A 27,387-nucleotide genomic window follows, 5' to 3' on the forward strand; every position below is an offset into this window, starting at 1 on the left:
AGCAGAGCTTGTGTTATGGGTAGTAGACAACTGATATAAATACATTTTTTTGTAAATAATTACATATTATACATAGAACACATCTAGAACAATACAAACAATCATACTCATGAATACAAGTATTTGTATCGTGCGAGGAATCGAACCCGCGACCAAAAGATAGTAAAGAGGTATGCTAAACCACTAGACTAGCGAGGGTGTGTGCGAGGAATGTGTGAATACAAACTACCAATTAGCACTAATTTATTACAGTAAAAATATTAAATACACAATATTATTAAATCAGTCGTAGTGATAAGAGCAGACCAGTCCCTACAAGCAGCACTCGTTCACAGTATGACGGATGAGCCAGCCATCATTGCATTGGATTAAAAAACAGACTATAGGTAACCAAAAATCAATGGTTCAAAAGTGACAAGTGAAACTATGTCGCCTAACTAACAGTTAACTTCCACCACCCCATACCACCCTTACCAATAAAGCTTAATGACCACCATAATCAATTGCCACCGGTGGCATGGTGGTATCACATAAATTATTTAACCAACAATACTATATGGGAATGACTGATGGTGTTTAAAACACCATAGACTAAAGAAAACAGTTGTTAGTACGTGAATTATTAATGGGACTATATCCTCATTATTAAATGATGAATATCTATACACATAAATAAAATTGGAGTGTCTGTTTGTAATATTGAAATAACCGTTTTTTACTACATGCATATGAATATAAATACGGTACATATACCAAAATAACATTTTTTACAATTTTTGTCTGTCTGTTTGTCTGTTCCGGCTAATCTCTGAAATGGCTGGACCGATTTTAATGGGACTTTTTTTGGCAAATAGCTGATGTAATAAGTAGTAACTTAGGCTAGTTTTAATTTAGAAAAATGAAGTTAAATTCCACGCGGACGAAGTCGCGGGTACAGCTAGTTTAATAATAAAATCACTAAGCTTTCACTTGACAAGATCGCAGGGCCGTATTTTACCTATTAGTAACCGTGGACACATTACGATAATGGGGCCTATGGGCATAGTAATAAAGCACTATTTTGTTAGAATGGACAGAGTCATATTTGAACATGACCCTTTAGAGATGTATAGGGTTGCCCTACCTTCAAAACAAACCGGGCAAAAATAATTTTAAAAAGTCGTTATGTGCTGAAGTGTTCATTTCTTGCTGGACATTTATAAAAAAAAATAACAAAAATGAACAAATTGAGCATAGTCGATAAGCATTTGTTAAGACTGATTTTCAGGCGAGAGTAGAGTAGCTATCGGTTATCGTTTGGTAATGGAGTAGGGGCTAGACTAGACTAGGGGACCCCAATAAATCGCGGGGCCCATAGCCCAGTGAGGCCAGTGGGGAAGAGGGCCTGCATGAACGTGGATCTAAAGGAGAAGGCGACGGAAAAAAGGATCTGGCTGAGACTTTGCATGCATAAAGTACTATGACGTAGGAAAAAAAGGATTTTGATAAATTTCATGTATAAGGAGATAAAATAGGGGGTGAAAGTTTATATAAATCATCTTATATATGCGACTGATTGAACTGAAATTAAAGATTGGAGCTACTATGATGAAGACGTTCACTTAAATAGGATTTTGATAAATTCAACCCCCATGGGGATAAAATAAGGGATGATGCAGGATGTAAATGTATTAGTTTGAACCTATCAGTACCTAATGGAACGAATAAATTAAGACGAACAAAACAATTTTTAGTTCTTTAAATTACTTTTATTTTAGAAAAATAAGTTAAATTCCACGCGGACGAAGTCGCGGGAACATCTGTACATCTATAAGTACATTTAATAAAAACATCACTATATATGGCAGATGTACCAAAAAAGCATGTAGTTTGACCGATTTCGATGCGACATTCACTATATTACTGTTATATATATTTAATACTAGCTGTGTTCTAAGTTACATCGGCTTACTGTAAAGTTTCATAAAAGCCCGTTCAGTAGTTTTAGCGTGACAGAGTAACAAATAAACATCCTCCACAATATGTTTCAGGCGTCAGGCGTCCATAGGCTACGGTAACCGTTTACCATCAGATGGGCCGTATGCTTCTTTGTCACCTACGTGGTATAAACAAAACATCCATCCATCTATGCATCTGACTCACAAACTTTTGCGTTTATTATATTAATAAGATTTTGTGTTTGTATTGTATTGAAATTGGTTCACAAACAAAATATATCTGTAAAGACTAGTTAATCAATAGTTGAGCTGACCAAGAGCTTGAATCTGGAGCTCAAAAGGCACGCCATAGCTCTCAATTTTAGGTTCCATGTTTCTACGCCACAGCTTCGGTTCTACCATATTTTTCCACATCTTCACTCTCTGTGACTTTGTCAATGGAAACAGATGTTTGTTGTCGTTTAACCGCCTCTTTTTCCATTGCTTCCTCTGCAAATAATTTCGATATCCTTTGAACGATTGCGTGAACCATCTTGATAAATTTATATTATCATCATTTATATTATTACCTTTATTTCCTATTTGCTTGTTTTGGAATAATATGTCATCTATTCCATTCAACAAATCGATTATGTTGTATTGTCCACCATGAGTTGAAAATTTCTTTTTCAAATTTCTCAATAGCATTCTTTGATCTGGAGTTAAGAAATTTATATCGCTATAACCTTTAACGTTATTTATAAATTTGAAAGCGTAATCTCTCATATCGTCTTTTGTTTTGTAATAAAAGCTGTAGAAATCAACAGCGCCTAAACGCAAATTGCCGCGATCGACTTGAGCTTCAGCTATTCTACTTATTTCGTTAAAAAGATTGTCCTCATTCCTATAGTTAACGTCAATATTCTTTAATTTTTCCATATCGTAGTCTTCAACGCTGTTGATTTTATCAACGCCAAATATATAATCCATATCAATTCTTTCTATGTTATCTTTCTTTCTTTTATCTGTACCTTTTAAATTACATCTACCTTCTTTGCAAAGAATATTCAATCTCTTTAAAAGATCATCTGTACTTATACTTAGCACTATAGCATTTATATCGTCATTGATTTTGTATTTTGTGCCGTATCTTTCCAATTCTGCTATCACATTGTTATTTACATCTTTGTATTCTGTATTATGATTATGCTGTAAATTAAATTTATTATATTTATTACGGTCATGATTTTTATTTTGCTTGTGATGCATATATCTCATCTTTTTATTCTTATTTTTGTCAATTTCTTCGTTTTCAATCTCTTTCTCTATTGCATCCAATAGTTTCTCAAGTTCATCTTTACCTTCAAAGCTTGTCTTACACTTTTCACACTGTCTGTTATTTTCTACTTGCATTAATGGTTCGTTGTCTCTCTCTTTCCGAGCTTTTAAGCTTTTCGCTAAAGTGTTACCTTTCAAATTCAGTGTTTGTATGTTAAGTAAGTTTGGAAGTCCTATCTTGGGGTCATGTTTATGTCTATATTTCTGCCATTTACTTGTATGAGATTTTTTCAGTTCTGTTCCAAAATCTTTACTAAATTTCATTTTATCTAATAGCCTTTTAAAGATTTCTGAATCATTATCAGCTATAACTAACTCCACTGCTGTATATAAAGTTATTAATACTAGTATTAGAAATTCTAATAATTTTAAATTCATTATTATAGTTAGAGATCACAGACTACATAAAACTATAATTTTTACATCATGTTTTACAATTCTTACTGGTAAAATAATTGTTTTAAAAGTTAACCACCGTGTTATTGGATTCAATCATAAAAGTAGCATAACAATAGGTAAAAAACTTTTATGGATTATGACCGAATGGTGCTTGTGCTTGAACGAAGTAATAGAAGATTAATAAAAGTAATTATAATAACCCTGGACTATTCGTAATGACAGCGCCATCTAGTCCTAAGTCAAGCTAAGCAGAGTTTGGGATCGAAATTAATCCTTACCCACCAAACGAAACTTTGTAATAATGTGTCCAATATCCCGTACTGGGGGAATGGCATTGTTAGTACCTAATGTGAATTGGGGAACCCATATCAGGTTGGCCTCTACGATGGTTCCTCTGGTAACCATCGTGATAAATTCCTTGTAATTTATCACAATGTCCTAACTGACTTGAACTCATGCTTATCTTAGCATCCTCCACTGGTGTCCCGCCGGCATATAGCGTTAACGTAGGCGGGTGCACCATTCCATTATCATTCATTTTAAAAAATATCGTAGCTATACAACTGTAACTGGTTTTGTTGTAAGAAGTGCAATTATACTGCTATCTGTATGATTGGGGTAAAAATGGATGAAAACAGGGATAGAGGACTTTTTTATTGATATTTTTTTTATTTAATTAGAATCTCAAACAAGCTCATTGTCCACCAGATGGAAAGTGGAAACCGTCATCAAATCGTCATTTAACGCTTAAGATCCCTTTCATACTATGACATTGCAGATTCATGGTATTTCATGCTTGCACACCAGAACTGCCATGTCTTTTAAAATTAGAACATACACAGCAAAAAATATTGCAGCAGAAAAACCTAATACCAAGTCTACGTCTATAAAAAGAATCGCTACGTTTGAAATATTTAAGAAACCTTTAGAATCCTTAAGAAATTTTAACTTTATCTCAAAGGGTTCTTGTAAAACCAAATGCTATATTCTCTATAGAAAACCTCGGTAGGTAGTTCATTCCACATAACTGTACGCGGGAGAAAGCTATTCTGAAACCGCACTGTCCAAGACCACTTAGGTCCCAGCGTGTTGGGATGAATTCGCTGTCGATGGCGAGCGGTGCGATAAATATATGGTATATAAAAAGGAGAGCTTGTAAAAGGAAATAAACATAATTTGATGATAGAGTACAAGTTTATTCAACTACAGGCACTTGTAAATAACCCTTAATTTTCATGTCAATTGGAACAGCATAATGTAACAGTATTTCTTTCTCAGGATCAGGACCGTCACTTCGCCTTTTTGGTATAACCATGTCTCCTCCGTGCAAATAATCGACTAAACCTTCAAACCTTCGATTGTCTCCATTCCTAATTCGATAAGCTACCAAATTCGTTTCAAAATCACCAACCCCGTCTTCAGAACTGTTCATGTCATCGTGAAAGGCAAAGTTGTTATCGGAATAATCGTATCGTCGTATATTATCGATTGCATTCCTTCTCGATTTTGTCATTGCATTCCTTCTATATTCGGAGTCGTCGATCTTGTGATTGTTATCGAATTGTCGATTTTGTTCGTCGATCAGTGATGTTAAATCGAATCTTTCGTTGCGATCGTCGAATGTTACGTCCGGTCTCATTGCTGTATTTATTACGTACTGACACGAGACTGATGTGATGATTATACCTAATGTTATATATTTTGTAACCTGAAAAATACAAGTTATCATATTGTTGTGAACATTGTTTACAGGCTTGTCATTTTTTTCCGTTCTTTTAGTTTTTTTCTCTTTGTATTTCGTATAAATTTAAAAACGATTACCGTAGCCAATGGACGCCTTAAACAGCAGGGGTGTCACGTGCACGTTGCCGGCTCTTAAGAAACCTTATTGTAACCTTGTTGAAAAACCCTATGATGTAGTCTCTCGAGAAAACCTCGGCAGGTAGTTCATTCCATAATTAAAGTGTACGCGGGAGGAAGCTCCTCTGAAACCGCATGGTCCGAGACCACTTAGGTTTCAACGTGTGGAGATGAATTCCCCATCGATGGCGAATGGTGCCAATTTACTAATCTTACTCTCCAGTGATGGTAACATCGATAACAAACTATATAATCTGAGAGATATGCAAACCTCCACTGCCACTTTGAATTCAGGTATACTCAATGAACTGTGGACATGACTCTTTTTTCTAACTATTGTAATTCTAATGCTGTTGGCTGCATTTTTTTATGTAATTGTAATGACTAAGAAACTGACAGCCCACTTTATGGTAAGTGGTAACTGTCGCCTATATACATGAACAGCACTACGGACATCACGTTATCATTTCTTTTTTTCGGACTACTCTAATGCTGTTGTCCGCAGCTGGCCTTTACAGCTTCACCGGACGATAGGGAGCGAGTGCAGATGGCACTCCAAACCAAAGGAAGGACTTATGGAGCGGCTGAAGGCCAACTCCTGCCTGACAGATACGACTTTAGTCTGAGGTAACCGCTAGGAGTTCGAACCTCGGCTTAATCGTAATTTCAATTCCCGTTTGAATTGGACGGGGGATCGGTCGGAGAGTGCGAATGGTACTCCAAATCTACGAAAGAACTTATATAAGGGCTGAAGGCTAACTCCCGCCTGACGGATACGATGGTCCTGACCGTTACGTTGACCACCACTGTTTTATACACTTACCATCATAAAATTTGACTTCATAATCGCAATTCGAAAACGAGAAAGTTTCAATTACACGCCTGTTATTTCTCTATTAATTACTGATTTATAAAAACAAGTTTGCAATCTAAGTTTTTCTGCAGGCGTGTATTAATTGAGTTGATTAATAATTGAGATACCGTCATGATCTAGCGGTTGCAGTCCTGTTTCACATCTGAGTCGTGAGTTCAAATCTGGGCGTTATAAAAAAAACTAAACATGTCAATTTATGTTGCTGACTGAGTCTCCAGTGAGGGGAGAGGGGATTGTTAGTAATGTGGACTAATAACCCGATTGTTAGCCATGTATCATGTCAGGTTGATCTCCAAGCAGCTCCCCTGGAAACTAACGTGATAAATTCCTGGTGAATTTGTCACGATGTGCTAACTGACCTGACCTCATGTTCATCTTATCATCCTCTACTGGTGCCCCGCCAGCGTAAACCGTCAGTGCAGGCGGGAGCACCATTCCATATTCATATTATTTCTGACAAAAAATTTTTTCTTCGTTTTAATTTTGCGATTTTATAATTGACGGCCTCGGTGGTCTAGCGGTTTAGTTCACGGTATAGTCCTCGTACTTCCGATAGTCGCGAGTTCGATTCCTCGCACGGTACATAAATTTGTACTCATGAGTGTGATTGTTTAAATCGGTCTGGGTTTTTCCTATGTATATTATGTATGTAATAATATATATATTTATGATATATGAAAAATAGATAGTAGCCGATTCTCAGACCTATTGAATATATATATAATATTTCATAAAAATCGGTCAAGCTTCTTCGGGGAGTATGGTAACTAGCATTGTGACAAGAGAATTTTATATGATTATATAACAATCTACCTATATATATATAAAAATGAATTGCTGTTCGTTAGTCTCGCTAAAACTCGAGAACGGTCAAACCGATTTGGTTAATTTTAGTCTTGAAATATTCGTGGAAGTCCAGGGTAGGTTTAAATGGTGATAAAATATGAAGAAATTGCATGTAAAGTAGTAAAAACAACAATTATATTTTCCCATACAAATTGCTGATACCTGTCAAAAAAGGTGCGTTCAGAAATTAATTGCATAACTAAACTTCAAAAAACCTTTGACATATTAAATTTGAGATGAAACTTGAAATTTAAAATGAATCTGTATTATTGTAAACATGTATAACATTTATTTGAAGAGAATATGAGCTGAGTTTCTTGTTAGTTCTTCTCATATCGAAATCATTCCGAATTGACGGCAGATTTGACATATCATAAGTCTGTAATAGATATACATGAAAAAAGGTATTTTGAATTTTTTAAAAATCGAAGTTCGCGTTATCCGCCAATATAGTATAAATATAGTCTATGATGTTTGTAACATACTCTGTGCAGTTAATAGAGTCTGTATTGTAAAATGGCGGGAACGGTCAAATTAAATGTGAAACACATTAGTTTTTTTATTTAAATTAATATTTTATATACTTGATTTTATATTGTCTCCACTCATAAATCTAATCTAGGTCCAGATATAGAACCACAACCAAAACGCGCCGCAAATTCGCAGTTGGCGGGAAAAAAATGCAAATGGCGGCTGCGTGACGTCACGTCCGCGCGCCAGATGGCCGCGCGTGTGCTACACTGATGCTGTTTTAATTGCGCCCGCGAATGTTTTATTACGCTCACGAGATTTTCACTGAGTTCTATATGTAATTTAATATGGCGACCTCGATGGATTAGTGGTTTAGCACACCGTTGTACTTCCGATGGTCGTAGGTTCGAATTTCACATGGTATAAACATTTGTATTTTTTAGTATGATTATTTGTATTGGTCTGGGTGTTTTCTATGTATGTTGTGTATATGTTTACAAAGAAAATATATCTATGTATTTATATCAGTTTTTTAGTAACCATTACAGAAATTCTGCGGGGGGAAAGGTGATTGTTAGTATTGTGGATTGATGACCCCATTGCTAATATAACTGTCAGGTTGACCTCCACGCGGTTCCCCCTGTAAATCATCCTGATAAATTCCTGGTGTTCATCTTATCATCCTCCACTGGTGCCCCGCCAGCGTAAACCGCTAGCGCAGGCGGGTGCGTCATTCCATTATCATGCACTTAAAAACACAAGCTTTTCAATGTTGATTGTCGCATGCATCTCTTTGTTGTATGTATTTATTCAAAACAACATTTATTTAAAAGAGCAACACGCAAGTTTCTTGCTCATTCTTCTTGTAATAAGTATACATTCCGAATCAGTGGTATAATAAAAAATATGAATATTTGAAAGTGCTTGTATTAAATACTAGGTTTTGCCCGCGGCTTCGTTCGCGTTAATTTATCCCCTTAGAAGTGGAATTTATCAAAATCCTTTCTTAGAGAATGCCTACGTCATAGTAGCTTCATGCATGCAAAATATCAGCCCGATTGGTTTAAAATTGACAAAGTTTCATACAAACTTTCATCCCCTATTTTATCCCCTTGGGGGTAGAATTAATTAAAATCCTTTCATAGCGGATTCCTACGTCATAACATCTACCTGCATGCCAAATTTCATCCCGATCCGTCCAGTAGTTTGGGCTGTGCGTTGATAGATCACTACGTCAGTCACCTTTGAGTTATATATATTTAGAAGATATTTTAGTAAAGATTATTTCTATATTATTTATGTATACTTCTTGGGGCTAGATGGCGCTGTAAGGTTTCATAAAGATAGTCGTGAAGGTGAATTCATACTTTTTAAACAACAATTTCGTTGTCTACTTGTAGTTATTTCTTATTGTGTAAAACCCCGGTTATTAATTTACATAATAATAATAATCTCAGGACAATTCACACAGCGCCATCTAGTCCCAAGTTAAGCTAGCTAAAGCTTGTGTAACGGGTACTAGATAACTTATACAAGTACCTACATAGATAATTTTTTTTTTCGTAAACACATACATATTATACCTACATAGAAAAAACTCAGACAGATACAAATAATCATACTCATGAATACAGATGTTTGTGCCGTGCGAGGAATCGAACTCGCGACCATTGGACGTAAAGCGGTGTGCTAGACCGCTAGACCACCGAGGTCGTCTACCTGGTTTGTTACTATTAAAAAAACTACTCGCAGGTTGTAATTCCACGCTTTATTATAGAATTATAAGTTCATTTGTTTTACATGAAACAATTAACCAACCATCAACTTTAGAAGATTGTAAAAAAGTTTCAATTCCAAATAAAGAATGATAATATACAGACAGTATTAAAAAACAATTCAAAAATGACATCCAAATTGTTAGAAATGATATTTCTGATTGCATTAATAACAGTTACAAGTCAAAGAAACATAGTGGGAAGCGATTCGTTAATATTGGAGAACATTCCAGAACTTTCGAAATTACTGCCAGAAGAGAATATTAGAATTGATAATAATCCTAGAATTAACGACGATCACAGCTATAAAAAACATCGTAATCATGATAATAATGATCATCACAATCATAGTGCTCGTGATCAGCGCTTCACAAATTTATGGAATTTTGAATTACTAAATTTACTCCTTCAAGACAATACCCTTCCACTATCAACGACTATTCAACGCATCAATAACGATGTAACACTTCATGAAAACGATAGAATATGCAAGAAGATATGTGGCTGTAATGAAGAATGTCGAAGAAATGAGATTGAAGAAGATGAACCTGAAAGTAAGCAAGTTATTAATGAATTGCAGGAAGAATTTGGAGATATAGGTAAAGAGATTGATAATAGTGAATCGTTGCAGGATGATGATGGAAATAGTTTTGGGCATGATTTAAGATGTGGATGTGGGGGAAGACATTACTTAAGATCTGCTTGTGACGGCAAACAAGACTTGAGGTGTGGATGTGGGGGTAAACATGACCTAAGAGGCGGATGTGTGGGAGGAGATAACTTAAGGTGCGGATGTGGAGGCGGACATTACTTAAGATCTACTTGTGACGATAAACATGACATAAGATGTGGATGTGTGGGAACACATAACTTAAGATGCGGTGATGGAAGCGGACATGATCTGAGATGTGATGGTGAAGGCGGACATGACTTAACGTCTGCTTATGACGGTAAACAAGACTTGAGGTGTGGATGTGGGGGTGAACATAACTTAAGGTGCGGATGTGGAGGCGGGCATGACTTAAGATCTGCGTATGACTTACGATGTGCAAGTGAGAGTAAACATGAGTTGAGAGACAATAAAAACTATGAGAGTAAAGAAATTTACAGCCATAATAAAACCAACAGTTCCGCTGGAGAATATATTAAAGGGGATCTAGAATATTTAGATGCAGCACAATATTTCGTATCAAAACTGGAAAACAGAGGCAAGAAATATAAATTTAATGATGAAATTGATGTTATAGTCCTTGATACTCAAGATTACAATGATATTGTGTCAAAATTTAATAAACATTGTTCGAACAATCACTGTGAAATATTGCAAACGAAAGAGAATGTTCTATATGATGTTTCTGATGATGCTGAAAATGAAATAGAGTCTACCATCGTTGATCGAAAACCTATGAATGGTAATGAATTCATAAATATTATAACAAAGATTGTTAATGAAATCAGAAGCAAAAGGAAAGATAAATTGAGCAATTAACTGTATGCTTTTAATAAAACTAAACAACTGTATTGATTATATCTTATATTTTAGTGAGATTACTGATAATACGCAATTTGTAAAGTCTGGAAAGAAATTGTTTAAGCGATAAAACTAATGGATGAAAAAAAAACAGGTACAAAGAGCAGTGGCGTAGTTAGGTAACCAAGGGCCCTAGGGCAAATAAAAAAATGGGGCCCGATACGTTATAGTTTTATTAAAATGCACATGTCGCTATCTGTCAAATTGACAACACTGCGAACCCACAGAAAGAATTTAAAGGAATTCCGAAGGTATAACTTTCGAATTTCTCTCAACTGAGTTGCCATGATAAAAGTCTGGTTGCAATCTGTCATATTTATTTTGGAAATGGGAGAAATTTTGAAAAGTTCAGTTTGATCGAGATTTTCTGGTAAGGGTTCGAGGGCCCAGCTCTATATATTGTTTATTCAAATAAACTTACATTGTAGCACTTTTCAATAGTCATCACTTTTTTTTGTCTACCGCTCATTCGGTAAACTGTCTCAACAAGAAGAACGAGCAAGGAAATTTTGTGTTGCACTTTTTTTAGGAGGAAAGTAAAGTATGACTTGGCAACAAATCACAAGATGAAATTCAAAATATCTTTATTCATGTAGGTTTAGTAGAGACACTTATAATAAGTCAAATATACAGATTATAACCTTACTAAAAGACCTTCTCAAAGATAAGTGGCCCGTTTTAGTTCATATTTTTTTTGCGTCAATTAATACAACGATGTACCTACTTCTAATCAGGGATGTTAGAGAGCTCCGTAACTATAATCGAAACTATCGGATATCCGATATGAAAAAATATTCGTAACCGTAACCGAATCCGAAATAAAAGTTTCGGATAATATCGTATAGGGGCGGAGCCTAATTGAGATATGTCATGTAACCATTTTATTAGCTATTTGTATTTTACATTTGAAATTCTTCAAAAAATTCATATCCGTAACCGAAATTATCCGAAACTAACGGATAATCCGAAATAATTTCATATCCGTATCTGTATCCGGAATAATAATCTTTCCTATATCCGAAACCATATCCATAATATCCGTTCTAATATTTGTTTTTAAATTATGTAATAAAATTCGTGAACATTTTTTTTTATATACGTGATAATATATTATTTATATTGTTAAGTGGGTTTTATCTCTAATAGATTTATGCTAAATAAAGGTATTTACCTCTCTCCACGTTCCGACTAAGTACCTTTATTATATACTATATAATATAACAAAAATTATTCATCTCCAGGTTAACAATATCGTCAGTGGAATAAAAAATAGCAGTATTCAAAATGTATATTTCTGTCTTGTCTTGTAGACAAGGATTTAAAGAGTTTTAATTTATTGAAATTATTTTTCCCTTTAAAGTTTTAAATTCACAAATTTATCATTTTAAAAGTATTTAGATAATGAATAAGACGACGCGGTTAAATTAATTGACTTGTATAAAAGGAGGCAATTCTAATTTCTAATTTTGAAAAATAACATTTTTCTATTCAATCGACAATAATTATGTATAATGATTAAACTAAAGCCAATAAATATACTAGTAGCGACATCTAGTATAAAAATTAGAAATAAAAGAGACAACGGGCGAGCGGGAGAAAAAGAAAGAAGAGTATATATTGTCTTTTACTGTCTTCTTGTTAAGTATCTGTATTTTTACAATATTTATATTGTTCATTTGGATCAATACAAATATCATTCTTAACTACAGAAACAAGTTTAGACGTAACTTCCTGCATAAGTTAATATGTTGCTCCTTGTTCTTACATTGTTCATATCTAAACTTCAAGTAAAGACCACAAGTAAAAAAATAGGCATGAACCCAAATTAACGTGAAAATTGGATTATTAATAGAGCTCTCTGGATTATTAAGGTTGTATTTTTAGATAAGTTTTTAAGCATAACAGAGAAAGGCCCAAGGACTCAGCCCATACAGCTAAATGAAAGAGTATGAGGAAATGCCAATTAGACAGATCATGACAGTTGACGGATTTAGATTTGACAATGTCAAACTGCCAAATTGTCATAAGTCTGTTTTATTTTATTACACATAAAAATAAGAAATCAAAATTTTATTCATAAATTACTTACTGTTTAATAATATAACTTTATTGAAATAAATTATAAAATTCTATTTATTTATAAAAACAACTATATATTTTTTTTACTAAAACGGTAGTTATGGCAAACGACACACCCGAAAGTGATTTCTCAATCGAATGTTTCCAAAATTACTCGGCCCCAGAAGTGTTCGTACAAGGCCTAGCCGGTATGGTGGACCAGTCTGATGTGGAGACTGTGATTAGAGCTCAGAAAAACATGTAAGTGTTATATATTGATTAAGAAAACATACTGGCCGAAATGTTGTCAATGAAAAAGAATATATGTTTAAAAAAATAAATTGTCTAAAGCCAGATGAGTATGTTATATGGTAGATAGGGCGTGGATAGACCGTCAGATGCTGATGACTGGTACCAACTCTCAGATGCTTGCTTGTTAACTGTGTCGGTAGAAAAAAAAACTTTTAATTTAATTTAGGCACTTAAGAACACATAGGAACACAATATAGAATATTAGATATATTACATGATAGACAAGGCGTGGGTAGACTGTCACTAACCCTCACATGGGCTGCTTGCTTGTTAACTATTTCAGTTGCAAGAAAACCTTTTTAAAATTTTTTTTAGACATGTAAGAACCCAACAGAATATTAGCTCTATCTATCTATATATTAGACAATTCTCTGGGCTAGCTCATTAGGGTGGACACTCAGCCGAGCCTTATATTTTCAGCTTGTGCTAGCAAGCTCCTCTAAAACAACAATATATATATATACATGTATATAGATTTGTTTTCTGTTGTGTTGTCCTATCTAGAGAATATGATCCCGACTAGTTTAGGATTATAATCCTGGAATTTCGGGATTACTGGAAGATAATAACAGATCCCGGGATCAATGTAGGATTGCAGTGTCAGTAAATTATTGTAATACGTAATTTTTTCATTTTAAAACTATATCAAACATAACTATGGTTCTAATTTTAGTGAAGACTAATATTTGTATTGTACAAATTGTAATATATACTTATTTCCCAAAAATTAAACTTTGAGAATATCAACTTTGTTAGACTCACTTAGAGAAACCTACTAAAATACCCTACAACTATAGGGATGTAAGACAAATAGGTATGTGAAACTATCGACTTCAACAAATAATAATAATCTCAGGACAATTCACACAGTGCCATCTAGACCCAAGTTAAGCTAGCTAAAGGTTGTGTTGTGGGTAATATAAGATAACTGATACATATACATAGATTTTTTTGTAAATACATATTATACATAGAAAACACCCAGACCCAGAAGTTAAGACCAACTTTTGTTTATTCACACACAATGCCATCACTACAATAAAACTAATTCAATCAATCAGCTGATTATTCAAGATGGCCGATAAATGTTAAATAGACATTAAGTTTGTTTCGTTTCATGCGAAAACACTAAATTAATATGAAAATTTTTGTTAATCCCGAAAATACTGGGATATGTTACAAAAAATCCCAAGATTTCCGGACCGAAATTTTAACCGGGAACCCGGGATCAAATCCCCAAGTCTTATGAAATTTATGTTTTGCTTTGATTATTTCAGGTTACAGAGATTTGAAAAAACTACGGAGATGTTAACAAACTGTAACCAGTTGTCTGCCAGTCGTCTGAGAGCAGCCTCTGTAGAGTTCAAGAAACACACACAACTGCTTTTAGAGATGAGGAAAGATCTAAATTTCATATTTAAGAAAATTAGAGCTATAAAAACTAAACTCAGGTATGTAGGAATTAGAGATGAAACGGATATCCGGTAACTATCCGGTATATCCGGCGGCCTTAATACTATCCGGCCGAATACCGGATAACTACTATTAGGCCGGATAGGCAATAGTATAAAACAAAGTCGCAGTCGCTGTCTGTCCTATGTATGCTTAAATCTTTAAAACTACGCATCGGATTTTGAAACGGTTTTTTTTAATAAATAAACTGATTCAAGAGTAACGTTTATATGTATAATAAAGTACACACGTGCGAAGCCGGGGCGAGTAGCTAGTAAATAAATAAACCACTAGACCAGTGGTTCCCAAATAGTTAGCTGCGTACCACTTCAAAAAAGACCTCAAACCTTGCGTACCCCTTATTGTAGCAATTACACTAATATAATAAATGTTAATGTGTGACTGTGTATGTTTGTTTTGCTGATAGCCGCACGTACCCCTTGATACAACTTCACGTACCCCTGGGGGTACTTGTACCACTAATTGGGAAACACCGCACTACACCAAAGTCCAAACCTGACATTGACATTAATTTGTCTTCAATACAAATCTTATTGTATATTTATATTTTTTACCAACAAATTAGTGCTGGTTGGTAGTTTGTATTCACATGTTTGAGTGTTAAATTTGAACTCACAAGTATTATTTAAAAGAGCAACACACAAGTTTCATGCTCATTCTTCTTGTGATGAGACAGCTTTCAGAGTGGTAGATAAAAAACAAATAGTTATGACTATTCAAAAGTGCTTAAATTATGTTTATTTGAATAAATGATTTTCTATTCTATTCTATTGATTTTTAATTTAATCTTATTCTTAATTTCCAGCACCCAATACCCAGAAGCGTATAAAATAGCAGTAGCCGCGGCAACTACAAATAAAAAACCGGTAGATGACGATGAAGACTTCAAAGCTCTCAACACCAAACCGGAATCCAAAATGGTGGCCACAGTATCTACTGAAACTTTAAAACCTACCACGAGTGATGATAGAAAGAAAAACAGGGACACTAAGTTTGAAAGTGATAAAACTAATAACAATACAGGTGTCAGTGTGGAGAATATTGAAGCAGGGAAGAAGGTGAAGAGGAACAGCAGTTCTTCAGAGACGGAGAGCGCGAGCTCTAGTGATGACAGCAGTACGGACACGGGCTGAGAACTAATGAATTAAACACGAAATATGAATTATCTGGAATTGTCTTTGGGGCTGTCCATTAATCACGCGATCTTTTTTTAACCATATCCCCCTTGGTGATACGTGGTGTTTAAGCATTTTTTAACCCCCCTTGGTGATACGTGATGAGGTTTAAAACTAACCCCCCCCCCCCCCCCCCCCCCCCTCCCCCAATCACTCAACATCATGTGTAATTTTTAATACCTACAAAGAATCTTAAACTTTATAGAATATTATGTTCAATCTTATGAATGTGTGAATACAAACTACCAACCAGCACTAATTTTTTGGGTCAAAGATAAATATACAATAAGATTAAATCAGTCGTAGTTATAAGAGCAGACCACTCGACCACGTCACAGCTACAAAAATTACTATATGGTAGTTACAGTATTCGCACTTTACATGAGGATGCATGCGGCAATCAATACAAAAGTCGCTACGCTATCATATATCAAGAACGCAGTATGAAAAAAGAAGGCAAATAAATGTGACAATTATTATTTCAAGCCTCACGTGATTAATGGATGACCCCTATATCATTTTAATAGCTTTAATTTCATGTAAAGAAAAGAAGAAAAGAAAATTGTTTATTTAGTACATTGAAAATAATTTTTAAAATTTAATTTACATTTTATATTAATAATTAGACTACCAACTAGGTCTCCGCTCAGCATATGTCGTGACGGGGTGCCACGACGCTGGTTTTCAGCGGACACCTTCATATACAATGAACATAATAAAATAATAATAATAATACACATACATACATAAATCCAGGCGGACAACACAAAGCAAACATTTACGACATACTACCATATATAAATAAACATCAAACATAAACTACACACTAAAACATAAAATAAACATAAATTCTGGTGACACTAGTATTACTCTGCATTACCCCGCTTTTGGAGTGCAGACACATCACGGCACAGATTACTGAGTGAGGAGGATTATTTTTTTTAATTTATTTTTAAAAATCTGCAAGGTTATATTATTATACAGCATGTGATTATGAATAGAGGTATTACAATTAATTTTGTATAATAATAATATCTTAGAACAATTAACACAGCGCCATCTAGTCCGAACTATGCAGAACTTGTGTTATGGGTACTAGACAACTGATACAAATACATATATATTTTTGTAAATACATACATAATATACATAAGAAACAGTCAGACCTATACAACCAATTATACTCATGAATACAAATGTTTGTACCGTGTGAGGAATCGAACCAGCATTCGATAAGGCGGTGAGCTTAACCGCTAGGCCATTGAGGTCGTAATTAATAACATTATATTTATTTGCTTAAAACAATGTAGACTCCCACTTTGTTCTCTGGCAAATTCAATAGAACAACTTCTGTCGGATCAGCTAGAAAAATTTAGATTGCATATTAAAAAAAAATATTTTCCCTTTTGGCTGTACCTAGAATAAGTTTAAACTCTACTTGTATAATAAACTAACTGACTCGCGTAACTTCATCTGCGTTTTATTTCCCCACCTTTTGCAATATTTTTTTGCAGCTCCGCTCCTATTGGTTGTAGCGTAATGTTATGTAGCTTAAAGCCTTCCTGACAAATAGATTATGCAACATGACTACAAAGAGACAGACAGACAAAAACTGTAAAATGTTATTTTGCTGTATGTACAGTATTTACATTCATGTGCATGTAGTAAAAAACTGTTATTTCAATATTACAGACACTCCATTTATATGTATAGATAATTGTTTTAGTGCATTTATATATTTGTATGGGTCCTATCTACCTTATTTTGTTAGTAATAATAACAATTAATAATAAAAAAAAAAACAATATACTTTTACTACAAAATTAGAATGTAATATAAAACTTAACTTATACTTAACAATAATCTTAATAATATTATAAACAATATTTGTTACACTTTCAAGTAAAAACTGCTGAACGGATTATTATGAAACTTTACAGTAATATAGTTTATTCATCAGAATAACATATAGGATATATTTTTTATTGAAACTTAACACAGGCACAGTTAGTAAATCATATAACCATACTCATACAGCATGTTTTTCAGTGTGTTTCCTTGCATTTTCCAAGTATTTCTCAATATCATACTTATATTCGTTAGCTACATCCATCATGAGAGGGTCATCAGGGTTCGGATTAGCGAGTAGAGTCTGTAGTGAGACGAGCAGCGATTCAAGTGTGATTGTTGGTAGCCAGGCACCTTTTGGAGGCATCTTTAACATGTCCATACATATCCTGCCACCTGGAAACAAGTAATAATAATAATAATAATCTCAGGACAATTCACACAGCGCCATCTAGACCCAAGTTAAGATAGCTAAAGCTTGTGTTACTGGTACTAGATAACTGATACAAGTACATAGATAATTTTTTTTTCGTAAATACACACATAATATATGTAGAAAACACCCAGACCGATACAAACAATCATACTCATGAATATGCTGTAAAGCGGTGTGCTAGACCGCTATACCACCGAGGTGTTAAAAATGTGTTAAAAACTCACCATCATCAATATTTGGATGGTAAACTGGCGTTGTAAACTTGACAAGCGGCGGTTCGAACGGATATCTCTCAGGGATTGTTATAACGAGTTTGAATGTTCCTTTCTCGTACGGTGAGCCCTTGGGGCCCAGCAATTTGACTTTAAGCACATCGAAGCTGTCTTCCTTCTCTGGTGAACAAGTAATGCCCCATGGAGGTCTGGTTTCGAAGTTCTTCACTTCCCGGGCGAGGCGAGCGGCCCGCGCTACTGACGTCATAACAGAAAAACTAGTTACTTAAAAAGAAACAATAATTATAACAGTAAAATAAAGTTCTAGCTAAAAATGTAAACTTAAATTGAAAAATGTTTTGATAAACAAACAACGGAAAATAATGTTGCCGTATTAAATTACGGAAACTGCTAAAAGACGCGGGAGATGTGTTGAAATTAAGAAAATACCGTTTTGGATAAATAATGCACAATAATAATATGCCTAGTTATCCTTTTATTTGACGAAGAGGACTAGTAGTTGTTAACTCAACGTCTAGTCCTCTTAGTTTTTATTTAGTACCTCATAGTTTTTATTTAGTACCTCATAGTTTTTTTTTTAATTTCACTGAAGTAAAACCGTTAATTAACGAATTTGTATAATTTCATAGACTTTAAATATTACAAGAGTTAATAAGACTCAAGAGGATGTAATACTATAGGAATTGTAAGACAATGGAAAAAAAGCATTCAATTATTCTAATTTAGCGAATTCAAATGGCAACACTGCTTAAAAGTAAAAAAAAAATCAAGAATCTTATTTTGACATACTTGAAAATTCATACATATTGGTTGGACCACGTGATATGTCATGTCATTAGATCTTTTTCATTTTTAGGGATTCGAAGTAATTTTTAAAAACGGACCATACAATATGACTTGAATGACTATGTCTGTCACATAGCTATATTTTGTAAACTTATCGAAGACAATTTGAAATTGTTGTAAACAAAATGTACCTAAACATTCCAGTATTAGTAATTAAAAAAAAATGTGATTAGAAACCTGTTTAAATTACAAAAACAATAATTAGTGTGCACTGTACTGAACCATCCGTGAGTACGACGACTTGCACTTTACCGGTTTAACAATTAGTTTTTTGTTTTTTTTCGTTCTTAAATTACTTTTTTATATATTCAGAAAACTTGTTTTTAATTAGTATAGTGAGTCAAATGTTTTAAAATATAACCATAATGTTGACATCTCACGTCATTGCCAATCATAGTCAATTCCAAAGAGTATAGAGATGCAAATTATATTTGCAATATTTTCACAACAGGAAAATATAACATATCAACATAACATAACGTTTTGTATTTCTTATTAAAACTACTACTTTTGTTTCGAAAATATACATAAATAAACAACTTTCCATCCAAAATTTACATAGATGTATTATAAAGTATTAATGTAGTAAAAAGAATAAATATTATTTTTTATTTGTGTTGTGACTGTGCCAATAAGAATGTATAAAGACGTTGAATTAAGGAAGTTACCTGCGGGCCATCTGTGTCGTATCGCTGATATATTAGAAACTAATAATGATTGGAGAAAAGTTATGTCCCAAATACCTAAGGACCTGTTATCTAAAACATCTGAGCCTAAATACAACAATGAACATATGAGGTAAGTAATCTTTTTTTTTTTATTTTATTATATGGTTTGGACCACAAAGTCATAATGCCTGTTTACAACTCTTAGGAATATAGTGGAATGCCAATAAATCTGATTTGATGATCTCTCCCTGCCCAGGCAAATTTGGTTTGAGCCTGTTGCGTTAGATACACATTCTAGTATATATCTTGCAGTTATAGACAGGCAAAGATCTTTTAGTAGGTTGTAGAGAGATTTCGCTGGTATATCTCTCTCCCCCACTTTTACCACATAAAGTAACCCCATAGCCATATACCAAATCGATGAGAATGCAATTGTCAAAACTTATGGAGAAACTTGAAAAAGTCACAGCTACAAAATTCCACTGTCTCTCAAACCATGATGTTCATGAAAACTTTTTTCTTTCTTGTGTCATATAGCAAAGGGTGGGAGAAAAGAATAATGTATTCATCTATAAATATAAATAAAATTGTATTGTCTGTTTGTAATATTGAAATAACCGTTTATTACTACATGTATATGAATATAAATATGGTACATAAACCAAGATATATGGCTAGACCAATTTTGATGGGACTTTTTTGGCAGGTAGCTGATGTAATAGTGAGTAACTTAGGCTACTTTTATTTTAGAAAAATAAATTTAAATTCCATGCAGCTGAAGTCACAGCCATAGTTAGTATAAATATTATTGAGAATAGGCGGAGACAATGTTGGGCCACTTGATAGGACAGGACAAACTTATGAATAATGGTATTGAAGGAAAAATAGATGGAAAGAGAGGAAAGGGAAGACCGAGACACAGCTATATGAAGCTTCATAGAATATACAAATTCAAATTTAAATTGAAAATATCTTCATTCATGTAGGTCTATTATATACTCTTATGATATGTCAAAGCTTGGATGTGCTTACACCAAGTGAGTGGACGATCAAGATGCATACCCAGGTAGGTATTTTACAGTTTCACTAGTGGGATGTGTGCTCGGGCCATCATCACGGTTGGACAGTTGCCTTTTCTGAGGGTAAAAGTTATGTGAACTAATTTTGAGGCGCTAAATTTAATTTTCCATTGCTTTAACCAAAGATATGTCAATATGTGTTATTTACATATCTCATTTACCATGTGTTCTCAAAAGTATATGTGTGTGTACCATGTGTTATCAAAAGATAGGAACACTGGAAAATGCTGGAGGAGACCTTTGTGTCTAAAGGACACATTGACTCAGAGACTGATGTGCAGAATTTGAAGTAACATAAAACATATATATCACTAATATTTCATTTAAATTTTAAACTTTTAATCGAATATTATGTTAGATTATATAATTTTGTGTCAATTAATAAAGGCTTTGAATTTAAATTGAATGTAAATATGTGTACCTAGGTGAGAAAAATTATAATGTAAAACTTGACTTTCATAAGCGGCTAAAATGTCCTACACTAATAAATGATTGTTGAATTTGAAGAAGTGTAAGAATCAATAATTCTGTTGCAGATTAATTGAGGAGCATGCGAAGCAAACTAACAGGAAATGTGCAGAAATACTGTTTGATGAGTGGGGCACCTCGGGTCGTGTGAGGCCCACCCTCAACACACTTTATAATATGATATTGAAAGCTGAAATATTTAGGGCCGCTGATGAAATAGCTATTATCATGAAAGGTATCTTCATATGTTTATAATTTTATATTAAAGGAAAGCGACTATGTGACCCCCCGAATCAACTGGTTGCTCAATTACTACAAATACTTTACCCCAAGCGACTAAAAAGAAGCGACATTGTGTAATGTTTGCAGTATGCTTAAGGAGTAGATTCGCCCGCTGGGGTGGACACTCCATTCTTAGATCCCACACCCAAAAAATCTGCTCATAGTTCCGGGACTGATAAGAAAAGAGAAAAAAAAAAAAAAAAAATTTATATTTAATTTTTTTTATCGTTAATTTTATATCTATTACCCCTGACTTCATCCAACTAGAATTATAATTTATTAATATAAATAATATTTCTATAAGAAAGATTAAGTTGTGATTAAGTTTAGATTGTGGAATGAACTTCCTGCTGAGGTTTTCCAACGAGACTACAGCATGTGGTTTCTTAAGAAGGGTATATTAAGGTTTCTTAAGGGTCGGCAACGTGAATTTGATATCTCTGGTTTTCAGGCGTTCATAGGCTACCATTTACCATCAGATGGGCCGTATGCCTGATTGCCACCATCATAGTATAAAAAAAACTCTTTATAACATTATTTATATGCAAATGAAAGTCCCGTCAAAATCGTCGTTTCAGAGTTTAGAGTTTACCCAGAACAAACAGACAATCAAATTTTTTTAAATAATTCATGTGATATAAGTACACCCAGATCAATGCAAATAATCATAATCATGAATACGAATGTTTGTCCGAGGAAACGAACCTGCGAACATCGGAAGTAATCCAGTGAACTAAACCACTAGACCATTGAGGCTTTTAAAACTCTGTAACAAATAGTAACATTATATATAGACGACCTCGGTGGTCGAGCGGTCTAAATTAATAGTTTTTAAATTATATTATTCTATGGGCAATAGTTGTATTGTGTAAAAAGTTTCTGTTTGAGACAAATAAAGATTATTATTAATTATCTTTTTACAGAATCACTACCAGTAAGACCTACCGATGGACCAGCGGCAGTAGTAGATACCGACATAACGCTACTTATCAACGACATCAGTATGGAGTACCCCAACTCCAACCAACAGAGACCCAACGGAGTCCTGAACAACGATAGCACAGCTCAAATGTTATCCAGTTCCAACATTCCAATAGTTATCGAAAGTTTAGGCAACAAAACAACAGCACAGGTCAAATCTGCATCAGATCTAATCAAATTTTCGCAGCAATCGTCAAACATACCGGATTTCGATGCTCTGTTACCTCCCTCTCAGTCCGATCAAGTTTGCTACAACAATTCACAACCATCTGCAGCGAACAGTACTGTTCCTGTACTTGATTATCTGCCTCCATTCCCAGCTGTGGATATTACCAAAATCGACACCACTATACTTAATAACAGAAGCCTAACTCACTTCGAATATAATGTACTAGCAGTTATAACTAATAAGTTTGCTGAGAACCTAACTAAAACAGCTAAAGGTCCTGTAGGAAAGATTGGGAGTGGTGGCTTCGGAGATGTCTATGTTGGCTATCATAAGAAGCTGGATAAGAATCTGGCAGTTAAAAGATTTCGCATGAACTTAATTTATGAAAACAGACCTCACGTAGCTGTTAAAATATTCAACTCGGAAGTGAAAGCTTTAGCGCAGTTAAGGCATCACAATATCGTACCAATTATAGGATACTCCGCAGACGGGCCGCTGCTCTGCGTTGTCTGCGAATATGTAGATGGAGGCTCGTTGGAGACCAATCTGGCGGAAAGGAAACTGAATGAGAAACATAGGTTCTTAGTGATGTCAGGGACAGCGGATGGGTTGAAGTATATACACAGGTGCGTGAAGCCGCCAGCCGAAGATGATATATATGAGGAGTCAGCCTCAGGCTCAAAGAAGAACTTTCTGCACGGCGACGTGAAGAGTGCAAATATTTTGTTAACTTCGGAGTATGTGCCCAAGGTAACGTTTTATATAACCTATTTATGTATATATTCAAAATTCAAAATATCTTTATTCATGTAGGTCTATTACAGACTCTTATGATATGTCAAATCTGTCAGTTCGGAATGATATCGAGATGAGAAGAATGACTATTCAAAAGTGCTCGTAATGAGTTTTTTTCAAATAATAGTGGAACATGTTTATGATAAATACAGTATAATAAATACAATATAATATGTTCTTGTGCCTACACTTGTAATATTTCTGTTACACTCAAGACCCTTCTATTAGTATCTCTTCAGATAGCATAGATTTAAGTTTACTGTAAAGTTCATAATAAAGTATATAATATAAATAAATCAATATTTATTTAAAAGAGCAACACACAATTTTCTTGCTCATTCTTCTTGTGATGAGTCTGCATTCCGAATGAGCGGTAGAATAAAAAAACTTGACTATTCAAAAATGCTTGTATTAAGTTTATTTGAATAAAGATTATTTCGATAAATATAATTAAATCAATATTTATTTAAAAGAGCAACACACAAGTTTCTTGCTCATTCTTCTTGTGATAAATCTGCATCGCGACTAAGTTTATTTATATAAAGATTATTTCTATTTCTATTTCTATTCATCTGCAAATGTTTGCACCGGAACTTAGACCATATATATGCTATAATATAATAATAAATTAAAAAAAAAACAAAGGCGTAATATTCTGAGCATATTGCGTTTGTGGCGTTACAGCGCTGATTTACAGCACAAAAATCTGGGTTGGAACTGAAGCTTGCTAACACTATGTTTTCTCATTCCAGCTGTGCGACTTTGGGCTTGCAAAGAATGTAGATTCCACCTTCATCACGTCATCATTGATGGGCACATCAGCTTACATGGCACCAGAAGGCTTTAGCGGTACAGTAACCCAGAAAACAGATATTTACAGCTATGGTATTGTACTCCTCGAGTTGCTAACTGGTCTCCGACCAATTGTAGTCGATGATAATGAGACGATCAATATAAAAGATTACGTAGAAGAAAACGCTGTAGATGGCAACATCACTAAACTTCTAGACCCAGCGATGTGTAACTGGCAACAAGCTGAGCAGATATACGAGCTTGCTAAGAAATGTTTGAGTCCACAGAGAAATGCCAGACCTTCTATAGAACAAGTCTGTGATACGTTGTATAAGATAAATCTTGAGTATTGAAATTTATATACAGGGTTACTCATCACTACATAGTATAAAACAAAGTTGCTGTCGCTGTCTGTCCCTATGTATACTTAAATCTTTAAAACTACTCAACGGATTTTGAAGCGAATTTGTTTAATAGATAGAGTGATTCAAGAGGATGGTTTATATGTACAATACATGCGTTTTACAGTATAGAACAAGTCGAGAAATTAAAAAATATGTAATACATTCGTGCGAAGCCGGGACGGGCCACTAGTAAAGAATTTACGAAGCTTGACCTTGAACTTTGTACCCCTTTTTACGACAATTGCTCCGATAGAGGAGCATGTAATTTCACACACTTAGTTTATATAGAGAAGCAATGCAGAATGGTAATATTTGACGATTTGGCGGGCTCGATGATCTAGCGGTTTAGCACACCGCCTTCAGATGGTCGCGGCTTCGATTCCTCGCACGGCACAAACATTTGTATTCATGAGTATGATTATTTGTATCGGTCTGGTGTTCTATATGTATAATATGAAAGTACTTATGAAAAATATATATCTATGTATTTGTATCAGTTATCTAGTACCCACAACACAAGCTTTAGCTAGCTTAACTTGGGTCTAGATGGCGCTGTGTGAATGTCCTGAGATTATTATTTTAATAATGTGCCTAAAACACAATAAATTAATAGAAAAAACGTTACACACTATACCATTTGACACACACACACAGAGAAGTAATCTTTGATAATAAATCCTTAATAATGTTCAAATTTACAGTTTAAATAAATAACCCTGGACAAATAACTCAGTCCCAAGTTAAGTAGAGCTTGTGTTATGTGTACTAGACAACTGATATAAATACTTAGATATTTTTTTTTTGTAAACACATACATAATATACATAGAAAACACCCAGTCCGACACAAAGATACTCATAAATAAACCCCTCCGATCGATCCCCTGTGTAATTCAAACGGGGATCGAAATTACGAGCCTAAGCTGAGGTTCGAACCCCTAGCGGTGCCCTCAGAGTAAAGTCGTATCCGTCAGGCGGGAGTTGGCCTTTAACCGCTCCATAAGTCCTTCCTTTGGTTTGGAGTGCCATCTGCACTCGCCCCCTATCGTCCGGTGAAGCTATAAAGGCCAGCTGCGGCCAACAGCATTGGAGTAGTCCGAAAAAAAATCATAAATAAAAATGTTTGTACCGTGCCAGTAATTTTTGTGTTTGTTTCACATCAATGTGTATATAAAAATAAAATCCGATTCAGCAAGTCATAAACATATTTTTACACATTTTTTTTTTATTATGTTATGACTTTAGAACACAACTGCTAGACTGCCGAGGATGTCGGAAAATTGCTGTAAATATCTTATTTATTTAAGGCTACTAGGCTCATATTATAAATACCTTATAGACTAACATACATATATAATATTATAAAATTCTGTGGTCACGGCACTGACGACGAAGTAATCCTCCTTCATGAAGGAACAAACGCCTTGAAACTCGCGTTGTGACTCGACTCCAGCTGCAACACCCTCAATGTCAGGTTACTTACTCCATCTGCCACAGTAGCGCTGATACACCTTCGGCCAGTAGTCCCCCTTCATGAAGGTGGGCAGCATGTTGAATTATGCCGTGGCTTAGTGACAAATGGTCGCTGGCCACAACCACCAATAAGTGCAATTAAATTAACTTTATAGTACATCATGTATGCCTTATTTTATGAGAAATAATATTTTTAATAATTAAATAAAGTTTTATATTAATGTTCTTAATGTGTATTTATTATTATATGCTTCAAGCAGGGGCTGCAGCCCACGGCCTCGAGGATACAAAGGGCCCCCAGTATCCAATGAAACGTTATTTAGAATAAAAAAAATATCTAGAATGTTAAAAAACCTATCATAAGGTTGGCAACCCTGAGATCAATCAACCCATGCAAGTGCGCGTCTATAGAAAGGAACGGAGAATCTCTGGTCGCTTGTTTTTGGTCGGTGTATTTTTTTAGTTGAGTAATATAATTAGGTGGACCCCTAAGTAGAGATAGCCCAGGACCTGCCCATGGCTTCAAGTATATATTACTTTAATAAACATTATGGAATGGTGCTACCGCCTAATACTGATGACAATAGTTAAATAAAATAAATAAATGTGAAATACATATACAATATACACAGACAGTGCAGAATATAAACAATTCATGAGACGGAATTGAACCCGCGACCATCCGTATTACCACCCGTACCTCCCGACTGCATTGCAACGGTATGCGCTGGCGGGGCACCAGTGGAGTATGAGCACACCGCTTTACGACCGATGGTTGCGGGTTCGATTTCTCGCATGGCACAAACATTTGTATTCATGAGTATGATTATTTGTATCGGTCTGGGTGTTTTCTATGTATAATATGTATGTATTTACAAAAAAAATC

At 34.6% G+C, this 27,387-nt stretch overlaps 4 protein-coding genes across 4 annotated transcripts; 2 read left to right on the plus strand and 2 right to left on the minus strand.

Moving 5' to 3' along the window:
- Positions 1–4,848: 4,848 nt before the first annotated feature.
- On the minus strand, positions 4,849–5,364 carry LOC131849887 (uncharacterized). Its single transcript, XM_059200028.1, has one exon. The coding sequence runs from the start codon at positions 5,290–5,292 to the stop codon at positions 4,849–4,851; it is 444 nt and encodes a 147-aa protein (XP_059056011.1). The 5' UTR covers positions 5,293–5,364.
- A 7,679-nt stretch (positions 5,365–13,043) lies between these two features.
- Positions 13,044–16,147, plus strand: LOC131849775 (kxDL motif-containing protein CG10681). The gene is made up of 3 exons (XM_059199893.1): positions 13,044–13,329; positions 14,658–14,831; positions 15,659–16,147. The coding sequence occupies exons 1-3, from the start codon at positions 13,190–13,192 to the stop codon at positions 15,984–15,986; spliced, it is 642 nt and encodes a 213-aa protein (XP_059055876.1). The 5' UTR covers positions 13,044–13,189; the 3' UTR covers positions 15,987–16,147.
- Positions 16,148–17,882: 1,735 nt separating this feature from the next.
- On the minus strand, positions 17,883–18,910 carry LOC131849811 (ubiquitin-conjugating enzyme E2 T-like). The gene is made up of 2 exons (XM_059199932.1): positions 18,537–18,910; positions 17,883–18,272 (listed from the first exon to the last, which is right to left on the minus strand). Exons 1-2 carry the CDS (start codon positions 18,790–18,792, stop codon positions 18,058–18,060), a joined length of 471 nt encoding a protein of 156 aa, XP_059055915.1. The 5' UTR covers positions 18,793–18,910; the 3' UTR covers positions 17,883–18,057.
- A 995-nt stretch (positions 18,911–19,905) lies between these two features.
- Positions 19,906–25,234, plus strand: LOC131849608 (interleukin-1 receptor-associated kinase 4-like). Its single transcript, XM_059199716.1, has 4 exons — positions 19,906–20,189; positions 21,675–21,841; positions 22,812–23,788; positions 24,586–25,234. Exons 1-4 carry the CDS (start codon positions 20,029–20,031, stop codon positions 24,976–24,978), a joined length of 1,698 nt encoding a protein of 565 aa, XP_059055699.1. The 5' UTR covers positions 19,906–20,028; the 3' UTR covers positions 24,979–25,234.
- Positions 25,235–27,387: the final 2,153 nt, after the last annotated feature.

Source organism: Achroia grisella, unplaced genomic scaffold, assembly GCF_030625045.1.
Source record: "Achroia grisella isolate CSIRO2021 unplaced genomic scaffold, CSIRO_AGI_Agris_v1 utg660, whole genome shotgun sequence".
NCBI lineage: Eukaryota > Metazoa > Arthropoda > Insecta > Lepidoptera > Pyralidae > Achroia > Achroia grisella.

Bases quoted from the DNA above. Each gene is read 5' to 3' on its own strand.
- LOC131849887 (XM_059200028.1), bottom strand. From the start codon at position 5,292: ATGAGACCGGACGTAACATTCGACGATCGCAACGAAAGATTCGATTTA.
- LOC131849811 (XM_059199932.1), bottom strand. From the start codon at position 18,792: ATGACGTCAGTAGCGCGGGCCGCTCGCCTCGCCCGGGAAGTGAAGAAC. The intron at 18,273-18,536 runs GTGAGTTTTTAA...ACTTGTTTCCAG, and splicing joins CCATCCAAATATTGATGATG to GTGGCAGGATATGTATGGAC.
- LOC131849775 (XM_059199893.1), top strand. From the start codon at position 13,190: ATGGCAAACGACACACCCGAAAGTGATTTCTCAATCGAATGTTTCCAA. The intron at 13,330-14,657 runs GTAAGTGTTATA...TGATTATTTCAG, and splicing joins ATTAGAGCTCAGAAAAACAT to GTTACAGAGATTTGAAAAAA. The intron at 14,832-15,658 runs GTATGTAGGAAT...CTTAATTTCCAG, and splicing joins GCTATAAAAACTAAACTCAG to CACCCAATACCCAGAAGCGT.
- LOC131849608 (XM_059199716.1), top strand. From the start codon at position 20,029: ATGTATAAAGACGTTGAATTAAGGAAGTTACCTGCGGGCCATCTGTGT. The intron at 20,190-21,674 runs GTAAGTAATCTT...ATTCTGTTGCAG, and splicing joins TACAACAATGAACATATGAG to ATTAATTGAGGAGCATGCGA. The intron at 23,789-24,585 runs GTAACGTTTTAT...TTCTCATTCCAG, and splicing joins CTTCGGAGTATGTGCCCAAG to CTGTGCGACTTTGGGCTTGC.